Source organism: Mesoplodon mirus (genome assembly GCF_964341445.2).
Source record: "Mesoplodon mirus genome assembly, chromosome: 14".
Taxonomy (NCBI): Eukaryota; Metazoa; Chordata; class Mammalia; order Artiodactyla; family Ziphiidae; genus Mesoplodon; species Mesoplodon mirus.
In genome coordinates, this window is record NC_138990.1 from 10,825,652 (window position 1) to 10,838,355 (window position 12,704).

Below are 12,704 nucleotides of genomic sequence, written 5' to 3' on the forward strand. Positions count from 1 at the left end.
AATCATTTGTGTATATACTTATATTACCATAGACCTCATGGCTTAAAAAATATGAATTTATTTCTCATAGTTCTGGAAGCTGGGAAGTCCAAGATCAGGGCTCCTAGTGAGAATCTACTTCCTGGTTTGCAGGTGAATGCCTTCTTGCTGTATCTTCACAGGGCAGAGAGTTCACCTCTTGTCTCTCCTCTTATAAGGGCACTAATACCATTCATAAGGGCCACACCCTCATGACCTAATTACCTCCCAAAGGCCCCACCTCCAAATACCATCACATTGGGATTAGGGCTTCGATGTATGAAATTTCGGGGCACACAAACCTTCAGTCTATAGCATTCTGCCTCTGCGTACCCCACGCCCCCAATTTATGTCCTTCTCATATGCAAAATGCATTCATTCCAACCCAACAGCCTCAAAAGTCTTAACTCATTCCAGCATCAACTTTAATGTTTAAGTCCAAAGTCTCATCTAAATATTCTCTAAATCAGATATGGGTGGGACCTGAGGTATGATTCAACCTGAGGCAAAATTCTTCTCCAGCTACGAATTTGTGACAGGCATAGAATAATCATTCTTACTCCAAAAGAAAAAAACAGGGAAGAAGAAAGGGGTGACAGGTCCCAAGCAAGTCCAAAACCTAGCAAGGCAAACTCCATGAGCTCTTAAGACTCAAGAATAATCCTCTGTGAGTAGAGCCACAAAGGTAGAAAACAAACTTATGGTTACCAGGGGATGGCGGGGTGGGGTGGGGGAGGGAGGACAAATTGGGAGATTGGGATGGACATATACACACCACTATATATAAAATAGATAACCAATAAGAACCTGCTGTATAGCACAGGTAACTCTACTCAATACTCTGTAATGGACTATATTGGAAAAGAATCTATAAAAAAAAGAGTGTACATATGTATATGTATAACTGATTCACTTTGCTGTACAGCAGAAACTAACACAACACTGTAAATCAACTATACTCCAATAAAGAACAAGCAAACAAACAAGAAAAATATGAATAAACCTCTCTGGTTTGATATTCTGACTTTCAGACCCACAAGGGTGGCAATGTCACCACCATGGCTGGTGGGGTACCACCTTGCTGCAGCTTTCTGTGGGGGTCCCACCCAAGCTGAGGCTCTGCCAGGCAACGGGTCTTTGGTTGGAGGCAGCTTAGCATATATAGGAACTGAGGTAGTGGCCCTGATGATGTCTGAATCATATTTGGGGACATTCTTTCCTTTCCCTGAAGAAAAGTGCAAGTTAAAAGCCTAAGTTTTACAGCCTTGTCCTGTAAAATCTAAGAAGTCAGACAGCCTTCCTTTACTCTGACCTGGATCCATCCCCATCAGTTCAGACTGGCAGTGATCTCTCTGGAGTAGCTGATAAAATCCATGGGTCACACCCATACTAATCTCCTTATCAAATGGTCAGATAGGTCAGCCATATACTTGGTGTCTTCTGAACCAGCTTTCTCAGTTTTGCAATATGGACAAACAGAGATTATTCCAAATCTCTAAGTTCTGGTTCCACTTTGCTTAACAATTCCTTCTTCATTTCTCTCTCCTTGCATCTTACTATAAGTAGTCAGGAAGAACCATGCCACTCCTCCTATATTTTGCTTAGAAATCTCCTCAGCTAAACACACAATTCATTGCTTCCAAGTTCTAATTTCCACAAAACAGTAGGCCCTGAACACACTTCAGCCAAGTTCTTTGCCACTTTATCAAGAATTGCCTTTTTGCCACTGTCCAATAACATGTTTCTCATTTCCGTTTGAGATCTCATCAGAACGGTCTTTACCATCCATACTTCAACTAACATTATGTACATGGTTATTTATGTGTTCTCTAAGAAGAGGGAGGCTTTCTCTCTAGTTCTGTTTTTTTTCCCTTAAGCCCTCACCAGAATCACCTTTAAAGGTCCACTCCTGGAGAACTAGGGTTTTGCTAGCATGCAACTCCAAATTCTTCTAGCCTCTACCCATTAACCTAGTTCCAAAGCTGCTTCCACATTTTATGTGTTTGTTACAGCTTCTTGGTACCAATATCTGTATTAGTCAGATTAGTCAGGCTGCTATAATAAAAATACCATAGATTAGGTAGCTTAAACAACAGAAATTTATTTCAAACAGTTCTGGAAGCTAGGAAGTCCAAGATCAAGGTGCTGGCAAATTCAGTTCCTGATGGAAGACCCCTTTTCCTGGTTTGCAGATGGATGTCTTCTTGCTGTGTCCTCTCACATGGAGGACAGATATTATTTGTCTTGTGTCTCTTCTGATAAAAGCACTAATCTCGTTCATGAGGGTTCCACCTTCATGGCCTAATTACTTGCTAAAAGCACCCCCGCCCCCCCACCAAATGCTATCACATTGGAGATTAGGGCTTCAACACATGAATTTGGGAAGGACACAAACCTTCAGCCCACAGCAATACTCGAAACTGGAATTTCTGGTTCACATGGTAATTCTATTTTTAACCTTTTGAGGAACAGTTGTTTTCCACAGCTGCTGCACCATTTTACATTCCTGCCAATGGTGATCAATGGTTCTAACTTCTCCACATCCTTTGCCAACATTTGTTACTTTATGTTTTGTTTTGACTGATAGCAGCCATCCTAATGGGTATAAGGTGGTAGCACATCCTGATTTTGATTTATATTTCCCTAATGATTAGTGATGTTGAGCATATTTTCATGTGCTTACTGACCACTGGTATGTTTTCTTCAAAAAATATTCCATAGACTTGAAAGTCTATTCAAGTCCTTTGTCCATTTTTGAATAGGGCTTTTTAAAAAATATTTATTTGGATGCACCAGGTCTTAGTTGTGGCACACGGGATCTTCGTTGTCGTGTGCAGGATCTTTAGTTGCAGCACGTGGGGTCTTTAGTTGCAGCGTGTGGCATCTTTTAGTTGTGGCATGCAGGATCTTTTAGTTGCGGCATGTGGGATCTAGTTCCCTGACCAGGGATCGAACCTGGGCCCCCATTATTGGGAGTGTGCAATCTTAACCACTGGACCACCAGGAAAGTGCTTGAAAAGGGCTTTTTAAAGTTGAGTTTTACAAGGTCAGTTCTACGTATATTCTGCAAATATTTTCTCCCAATCTATGGGTTGCCCTTTTACTGTTTTCTCTTTTTACTGTGTCTTTTGATTCACAAACTTTTTAATTTTCATGAAGTCTATGTGGTCTGTTATACATTTTTGTTGCCTCTGGCTTTCAGGTCATATCCAAGAAATCACTGCCAAACCCAATGCTGTGAAGCTATGGCCCTGTTTTCTTCTAGGAGTTTTCTAGTTTTAGCTTTTACATTTAGGTCTCTGATCCATTTTTAATTAATTTCCACATATGGTTTTAGGTAAGGGTCCAAACTCATTCTTTTGCATGTGGAAATCCGGTTTACACAGCACCATTAGTTGAGAAGGCTGTCTTTTCCTCACTGAATGGTCCTCACATATATTTGACCATATACGTGAGGGTTGATTTCTGGGCTCTCTATTCTACTTCACTGGTCTTTATGACTGTCTTCATGCCAGTAGCATACTGGTTTTATTTAGACAGTTTTGTAGGAAGTTTTTTTCCTTACAGTTTTATTGATATATAACTGATATACAGCACTGTATAAGTTTAAGTTACACAGCATGATGACTTACTGACAGAGATCATGAAATGATCACAGTAAGTTAACATCTATCATCATATAGATAGAAAATAAAACACAGAAAAAATATTTCTTCCTTGTGATGAGAACTCAGGATTTACTCTCTTAACAGCTTTCATATATAACCTACAGCAGTCTTCATTATATTCATCCTGTCATACATTATATCCCTAGTACTTATCTTATACTGCAAGTTTGTACCTTTTGACCACCTTCATCCAACTCTCACTCCCCCCAAACCCCAACTCTGGTGACCACAAATCTGATCTCTTTTTCTATGAGTTTGTTTGTGGTTTTTTGAACTATAATTGACCTACAACACTATGACAGTTCCTGGTGTACCGCACAGTGATTTGGTATTTCTGTACATGACAAAATGATCACCACAATAAGTCTAGTTACCATCCATCATTATACAATGATACTATATTGACTATACTCCCCACTCTGTACATTTCACCCTGTGACTCATTTATTTTGTAACTGGACGTCTGTACCTCTTAATCCCCCTCACCCATTTCACTCATTTACCTGCGCCCCTCCCCTCTGGCAACCACCCATTTGTTCTCTGTATCAATAACGGTTTCCGTTTTGCTGTGTTTGTTCATTTGTTTTGTTTTTTAGATTCCAAGTACAAGTGAAATCATATGGTATTTTCTTCCTGTCTTAACTTCACTTAGCATAATACCCTCTAGGTCTATCCAGGTTGTCACAAACAACAAGATTTCATTCCTTTTTATGGTTGACTAGTATTCTAACTTATATATGTATATACACACACCACATCTATCCATTCATCTATCAGGGGCACTTAGGTTGCTTCCATGTCTTGGCTACCGTGAGTAATGCTGCAATAATCATAGGAGTGAATATATCTTTTCAAATTAGTGTTTTTGTTTTCTTTGGAAAAATACCTAGAAGTATAATTGCTGGATCATATTGTAGTTCTAATTTTTTGAAGAACCTCCATGCTGTTTTCTGTAGTTGTTGCACCAATTTACATTCCCATCAATACTGCACAAGGGCTCCCTATTCTCCACATCCTAATCCAACACTTGTTTGTTGTCTTTTTAATAATAGCCATTCTCACAGGTGTGAGACGGTATCTTACTCTGGTTTTGATTTGCATTTCCCTGATGATTAGTGATGCTGAGCATCTTTTCTTGTGTCTGTTGGCCATCTGTATGTCTTCTTTGGAAAAATGCCTATTCGGGTTCTCTGCCCATTTTTATTGCCTATTTGAGGTCTTCAGTGTTTCCATATAAATTTTAGAATTATTTGTTCAGTGAAAAATGCCACTGGAATTCTGATATGTACTGAAATGAATCTATAGATGGCTTTGAGTAGTATGGCTATTTTAATAACATTAATTCTTCAAATCCATGAGCATGGTATATCTTTCCATTTGTTTCTGTTGTCTTCAGTTTATTTCATCAGTGTCTTATAGTTTTCTGAGTACAAGTTTTTTACCTCCTTGGTTAGATTTACTCCTAGGTATTTTGCTCTTTCTGATGCAATTGTAAATGGAACTGTTTTCTTAATTTCTCTTTCTAACAGTTTGTTGTTAGTGTAAGAAACACAACAGATTTCTCTGTATTAATTTTGTATCCTACAACTTTACTGAATTCATTTATTATTTCTAATAGTTATTTGGTGGCATCTTCAGGATTTTCTACACATAGTATCATGTCATCTTCAAATAGTAACAGTTTTACTTCTTCATTTCTAATTTGGATTCCTTTTATTTCTTTTTCTGGTCTGACTGCATGGCTAGGACTTCCAATGCTATGTTAAATAAACAGGGCAAGAGTGGGCATCTTTGTCTTGTTCCTGATCTTAGAGGAAATGCTTTCAGCTCTTCAACCTTGAGTATGATGTTGGCTATAGGTTTGTCATAGATGGCCTTTATTACGTTGAGTGATGCTCCCTCTTCTCTCACTTTGTTGAGAGTTTTTATCATAAACAGATGTTGAATTTTGTCAGAAGCTTTTTCTGTATCTATTGAGATGACTATGATCTTTATTCTTCAGTTTATTAATGTGGTATATCACAACATCTAATTTGCATAAACTGAACCATCCTTCCATCCTTGGATAAATGCCACTTGATCATGGAGTATGATCCTTTTAAATGTACTGTTGAATTTGTTTGCTAATATTTTGTTGAGAATGTTTGCATCTATGTTCATCAGTGATATTGGCCTGTACTTTTCTATTTTGTGTGATATCTTTGGTTTTGATATCAGGGTGATGATGGCCTCATAGAGTGAGTATGGAAGCATTCCTTCCTATTCAAATTTTTGGAATATTTGAGTTTTTTTATTTTGTTGATGTGGTGTATTACATTGATTGATTTTCATAGGTGAACCATCCTTGCATTCCAGGAATAAATCCCAGTTGGTCATGGTGTATAATCCTTTTGAATCCTGTTGGCTTGTATTTTGTTGAGGACTTCTGCATCAGTGTTCATAAGGAGTATGGTCTGTAGTTTTCTCTTCCTGTAGTGTCTTTGTCTGGCTTTGCTATGGGAAATGCTGTCCTTAGAGAACAAGTTAGATAGCGTTCCCTTTTCTTCAATTTTCTGAAGAAGTATGAGAAAGACTGGTGTTAGTTCTTTAGATGTTTAGTAGAAATCACCAGTGAATACATCAGGTCTAGGACTTTTCTTTGTTGGGAGAGGTTTTTGATTACTGATTTAATCTCAAGAGTTATAAATCTATTCAGATTTTCTACTGGTGTTTCAGTATTGGTAGATTTTATAATTCTATGAATTTGTCCATTTCATCTAAATTATCCAATTTTTTTAGTGTACAATTGTTCATAGCACTCTCTTACATTTTTTATTTCTGTAGAATCATGGTAGTGCTCCAACTGTCATTTCTGATCTTAGGAATTTGATTTCCTCTCCCTCTCCCTCCTCCTCCCTTCTTCCCTCTCCACCACCATCAATCTAGCTAAAGGTTTATCAGTTTTGTTGCTTTTTTGAAGAACTCACTTTAAGTTTCTTTGATTTTTCTCTCCTGCTTTTCTAGTCTTTATTTCTTTTTCTCTGACCTAATCTTTCTTATTTCCTTCTTTTTGTTAGCTTTAGGTTGAGTTTTTTCTTCTTTTTCTGTAAGTTGTAAAGTTAGGTTGTTGATTGGTATCTTTCTTCTTTTTTAATGTAAAGCATCTTTATAGCTATAATTTCCCTCTGAGCTTTTGCTGCATCCCAAAAGTTGTGATATATAGTGCTGTGGTTTTCACTCATCTCTAAGTATTTTCTAATTTTCCTTATTTTTTTTTAAACTGGTTGAGACTTGGTTTTTGGCCCAACACGTGGTTTATCCTGGAGAATGTACCATGTGCCCTTAAGAATGTGTATTCTGTTGTTGTTGCATTGAGTATTCTGCATATGTCTATTCTATATATGTCTATTAGTATTCTGTATGTGTCTGTTAGTTCATTATAGTGTTGTTCGAGTCCTCTTTTATCTTATTTATCTTCTGTCTGGTTGTTATATCCAATTTTGGGAATGGGTACTTCCCTTCATATATTTTGACCATCTATTATTAGGTGCATAGATTACATCTTACTGTATTAAAACTTTTATTAACATATAATGTCCTTCTTTGACTCTTATAATCTTTTCTAATTTAAAGTTGATTTTGCATTATATCAGTACAGCAATCTCCACTCTTTTGGTTACTATTTCCATGGAATATCTTTTTCCTTCCTTTCACTTTCAACCTATTTGTATCTTAGTATACACTAGGGTCATTTTGCCCCCATTCTGCCAAACTCTGCCTTTTAATTGGAGAGTTTAATTCATTTATATTTAAAGTAATTACTGATGAGGAGGGGCTTAATTCTGCCATGTTGCAATTTTTTTCTGTAGGTTTTACAGCTTTTTCATCCTTCATTTCCTGCATTAATGTCTTCTTTTGTGTTTATCTGTTTCTTTTCTTATGGTGAAACTTCAAGTCCCTTTTCATTTGCTTTAGTGTATAATTTATATCTACCTTCTTTGTGATTACCATGGTGAATGCACTTAATATCCTTAAGTTATAACACTAATTTGAATTTATATCAGCTTAACTTTAACAGTATGCAAAAACTTTACTTCTATACACTTCTTTACTTCTTTTTTTTTTGCATTGAAAAGTAAAGAAACTTTATTAACAACTTCATAAAAACTGACTTAAAATTTTGTAAAGAAAAAAACATGTTTCAAAGTCCTTCCGACTGGAGTCGTGTCTCATAGTGTCCTTTCTTTACAGAAATAGTCATATTATGACACATATGCACAAGGATTAACACCATGACACACTGTACACGGCGGGCCCCGGCGAGCTCACCAGTCGTCGTCTGAGTCCAGGTCTCTGGGGAGGATCCACTCCATGGATGAGCCCAGCAGAGTCTGAAGCTCGTTCGTGAACTCCACCAGATCTAAAGCTCCTTACTTTCCGGATTAAAGGACTCCAGGTCTTTGGGGCAAGAGAATAAGAGACTTGCTGACACTTGCCAGTAAAACTCGGCCTCCGCGATGGTGACAATTTCCACATTTGGGAAATTGCAGCGGAATATGCAGGAGGACATTTGCAGTTTCTTGAGCAGGTCTGAGAGCAACAGCCAGTTACGAGGCCCCTGAGCGACGGACACCTGGACGTTATAACACGGCAAAAGGGGGTCTTTGGAAAATTCAAATTCCAATAGGTTACCATAGGCCTCGTTGCTGTCATCCTGGTCCTCCGGTCCTGGGGGATTTGCTAAAACATCGTAACCACTTTCATCATCTGGTTCTGTTAAGAACTTCTCCAGAAGTTCGCTGTGGTTCACTTTCTTGATGGTTCTACCTGAGTACGTAGCCAGGGTAGGAACAGCACCGTAGGAGAGGAGCAAGCGGACAATTTCGAGATGATCATTCTTGACAGCATCGTGGAGAGGCCTGGTTCCATCCTGGGCACTGCAGTTGACATCGGCGCCATATTCAAGGAGGTGTCGTATGATGTTGAGCCAACCTCTTGCACAAGCCTCGTGCAGGGCACAGTAACCCGCGTTGTCGCGGTGGTTCACATCACAAATCTTGTTCTCCAGGCAGTACAAGACCACTTCCTCGTAGCCAAGCCGGGAGGCCTGCTGTAGGAGGGTCTCGCCCGCGTTCTTATTGACAATAAGTCTCCGCGCTTCCGGTGGCATCGGGCGGGACTGGGTGGTCTCTGGAAGGGAGCTTGAGCATGTCAGCTGCGAGGCCTGGGAAGCTGGTAACAATTGCTGCAAATGGTCCAAGGGCTTCTGGTCCTGCTTGGCTGGCGAAAGATCATAGTCGGAACTGGGCTCAGGCCGCTTTCAAAATCTCCAGACGGTCACCTTGCCATCCGCATTGTCCACGTAGGAGTCCCCTGGCAGCGGCAAGCCCCGCCTGGGCTCCTGAGGGATCAAATGCTTGGTTTTGCACGGTCGCTTCCCGGATGGTTTCTCGCTGTTGTCAGTGTATTTCTGCAGCAGGGGCGAAGGCTGCCAATCCATTTCTCCGTCCATGCACAGCACATCTTTGGAGACCCGTCTCCGCTTGCCTTTCAGCAGAGAGTCCTCCGGGAGCACAGTGGTCTCAGTGTGGTTCCTATCGCCAGACACCTTGCGCTTTCTGTTCAGCCGGAGGGTGGGGCTGCGTGACGCGTCCGGGGCCGCCTGGTCGGCGGGGGACTCTCTGGGGGGCTCCGTGTCCATGTCCTCAGGAAGATCACTGTCTTCTGGGGCTTCAAAGAGGTCAGGTTTGCTTCCATCATAACACTCCCATCTCTCACTGTCGTTCTGGTCGGCAATGGCCTCCTCCGGGGCGACCGACTTTGGCTTTTTGTCCTGACTTCCTTTCAGCCTTTCCCAGTCAGCGGGGCTGAATTTGCGCACCTCGGAGTCTTTGGTCGTGGGGTGGCCACCTTCTCGCTCTTTCATCTCCAACTCTGAGAAGCGCATCACTGCACCCTCACAGTAAGCAGCGGGTAGACATAAAATACTGTCCTCTTGTAATCCTTCCATCTGCAATGCCCGCTGCTCCCGGCCGAGCTGACTGGAGTCTGCGTACAGTCTGGTAGCGACACACTTGAACCGGGCACCCACGTAACCAGCGGAGTTTGCGATTCTCTTTGCCAGCTTAGATGGCTTCGGTTTCAGAACTTTGCCATCGGTTGATCCTGCCTCGTCAGCTCCGTCTTTGGTGTAGGTGGGGGTGACGTCCACACTCGGTGGGGCACTGCCCATGCAAAATGGTTTGGGATCCTCTTGGGTTTTCCCGAAAGTGACCGCAGAGCCGTCGCTCCCCAGGGTCGGCTCCAGGAATGGAGTCGAGACCAGCGTCGCCAGGTTCTCCTTGTTGGTTACCGCTGGAACATTCCCCTTGCTTAAGCCGGAAACTGGCTGGCCCGGAGCCTGTTTGAAAGTATAGGCTTCGTGGAAGTCACTGATGCGCCCCAACTCCTCTCTCAGGGCAATGAAATCCCGCTGTGGCTGTAGGGCCACATTTTACTTTTTTATTTATTTATTTTTTTTTCTTTTTGCGGTATGCGGGCCTCTCACTGTTGTGGCCTCTCCCGTTGCGGAGCACAGGCTCCGGATGCGCAGGCCCAGCGGCCATGGCTCACGGGCCCAGCCGCTCCGCGGCATATGGGATCCTCCCAGACCGGGGCACGAACCCGTATCCCCTGCATCGGCAGGCGGACTCTCAACCACTGCGCCACCAGGGAGGCCCTACTTTTTTATTTTTAATATATGTTCATATGTTTCCATAAAGGATCCAAGGTGCCCCATAACGTAAGGAAACACAATATTAGCATTGATGTTCAGGAAGGGGAAGGCGTCCTGGATGGGAACGTGGTGCTGTGACTGGTCCAGCTCATCTTCCTCATCTTCTTCATCCACATCATTATCTTTCTCATCCCAAGGAGCAGATCCAGTGGATCTCTTCTGCATGTCAGTGGACTCTACTGCCATCTCTTCCTCCACAATGACGTCACTATCGCCATCTTCAAGATTCATTTCTGTCTCATCTAGAACACTGTCTTCTTCCTCTTCCTCCTCCTCATCTTCCTTGGAGACATCCTTTAATGTGGCAAGTAGTCTGTTGTAACCAGAAACTTGTTCTGGTTCACTCTATGCTTCACTTTCAGAACTTGAAGTATCTATAAACTCTCTGACAGTTGACAAGTCTGTGGTTTTGCTTCCTTTCTGGAAACCCTGTCATAGAAGGGATGCTCCTCGCCGAAATCCCTTAGATGCTTCTTCTGCTTTTTAGTTAGGGAGTTGAGCAGCTGGCTCTGGCTCCGGCTCCGGCTCCGGCTCCCGCGTTTGACCATGGGGAAGACGTCAAGTCAGCCAACCTCCAAGAATCGCATTTTTCACCTGGAAGTCCCACTTCTTTACTTCTAAACTTTGCTTCTATACTCCATCCCCATACAGCTACTGATGTCACAAAAGCACATCTTTCTGAACTGTGTTCAAAAAATACAGCCTCATTTTTTAAAAATGCACATGCCTCCTAAATCATGTGAAAACAAAAGATGAAGTTACAAGAATACTACCTTTTATAATTGCCCATGTATTTACCTTTAATGGAGGTATTTATTTTTTCATATGGTTTCCAGTTACTGTCTACTGTCCTTTAATTTCAACCTAAGTACAGACACCCTTCAGCATTTCTTCCCAGGCAGGTCTAGTGGTAACAAACTCCCATAGTTCTTGTTTAAGTGGGAATGTCAAAATTTCTCCTTTATTTTGCTGGGTATAGGATTCTTGGTGTACAGGTATCTTCTTTCAGCATTTGAATATATCAACCCACTGTCTTCTGGCCCTCAACATTTCTGATGAAAATCTTATTCGGGATCCCTTGTATGTGACAGGTCATTTCTTGCTGCTTTAAACATTCTCTTTGTCTTTCTATAGTTCGATTATAACGTGCCTTGGCATGGGTCTCTGAGTTTATTCTACGTTAGAGTGTGTGGACTTTCTTGGATGATTATATTCATGTTTTTCAGGAAATTTGTTAAGTTTCTGTCTTTATTTCTTCAAATAATCCCTCTTCCCCCTTCTCTCTTTCCTTTCCTTCTGGGACTCCCACAACGTGTATGTTGCTCCAATTGATGCTGTCCAACAGGTCCCTTAGGCTCTGTTTGCTTCAAATTTTTTTCCTTCTGTTCCTCAGACTTGAACATTTCAACTGTATTATTTTCAAGTTCACTAATTCTTCTCCCTGCTCAAATTGGCTTCTGAATAACTCTAGCAATTTAAAAAATTTCAGTTATACTTTTAGCTGCAGAATTTATTTTTGGCTTCTTTTCATGTTTTCTATCTCTTTACTGACACTTCCATTTTGTTTATACATAATTTTCTTGACTTTGTCGACATCTTTCTTTAGTTCTTTGCATGTTTTTTTAAGGAGATGTTGGGGGTAGAAGTTTATTAATTAATTAATTTATTTCTCCTGTGTTGGGTCTTCATTTCTGTGCGAGGGCTTTCTCTAGCTGTGGCAAGCGGGGGCCACTCTTCATCACGGTGCGCGGGCCTCTCACTACTGCAGCCTCTCTTGTTGCGGAGCACAGGCTCCAGACGCACAAGCTCAGTAGCTGTGGTTCACGGTACGGGCCTAGTTGCTCCGCGGCATATGGGATCCTCCCAGACCAGGGCTTGAACCTGTGTCCCCTGCATTAGCAGGCAGATTCTCAACCACTGCACCACTAGGGAAGCCCTGCATATTTTTAAGATCACTGTTTTAAAGTCTTTATTTAGTAAATCTGTCACCTGGTCTTCTTCAGGGACATTTTCTATTCATTTATTTTCCTTTCAATGGGCCATACTTTCCTGCTTCTTTGTATGCCTTGTGATCTTGTTGTTGTTACTGTTGAAAACCGGACATTTAAACTTTTTAAGATGGTAACTTTGGAAACCAGATTCTCCCACTTCCCCAGGGTTTGATATGGTTGTTTTGTTTTGTTTTATTGCTGTATGATGTCTCTGTACTGGAGATCATCCTGAGGTGTAAAGTTAGCCTTCTCAGGTCTTTTCAGAGTCTGTGT

At 41.3% G+C, this 12,704-nt stretch overlaps 2 protein-coding genes across 3 annotated transcripts in view; both read right to left on the bottom strand.

The window, feature by feature from the left end:
* CHMP3 (charged multivesicular body protein 3) overlaps positions 1-12,704 on the bottom strand; it is a 65,256-nt gene that overhangs the window by 12,193 nt on the left and 40,359 nt on the right. The window lies entirely within an intron of this gene.
* LOC309815572 (BCL-6 corepressor-like) lies at positions 6,051-10,153 on the bottom strand. Its single transcript, XM_082642466.1, has 2 exons — positions 9,007-10,153; positions 6,051-8,889 (listed from the first exon to the last, which is right to left on the bottom strand). Exons 1-2 carry the CDS (start codon positions 9,895-9,897, stop codon positions 8,086-8,088), a joined length of 1,695 nt encoding a protein of 564 aa, XP_082498592.1. The 5' UTR covers positions 9,898-10,153; the 3' UTR covers positions 6,051-8,085.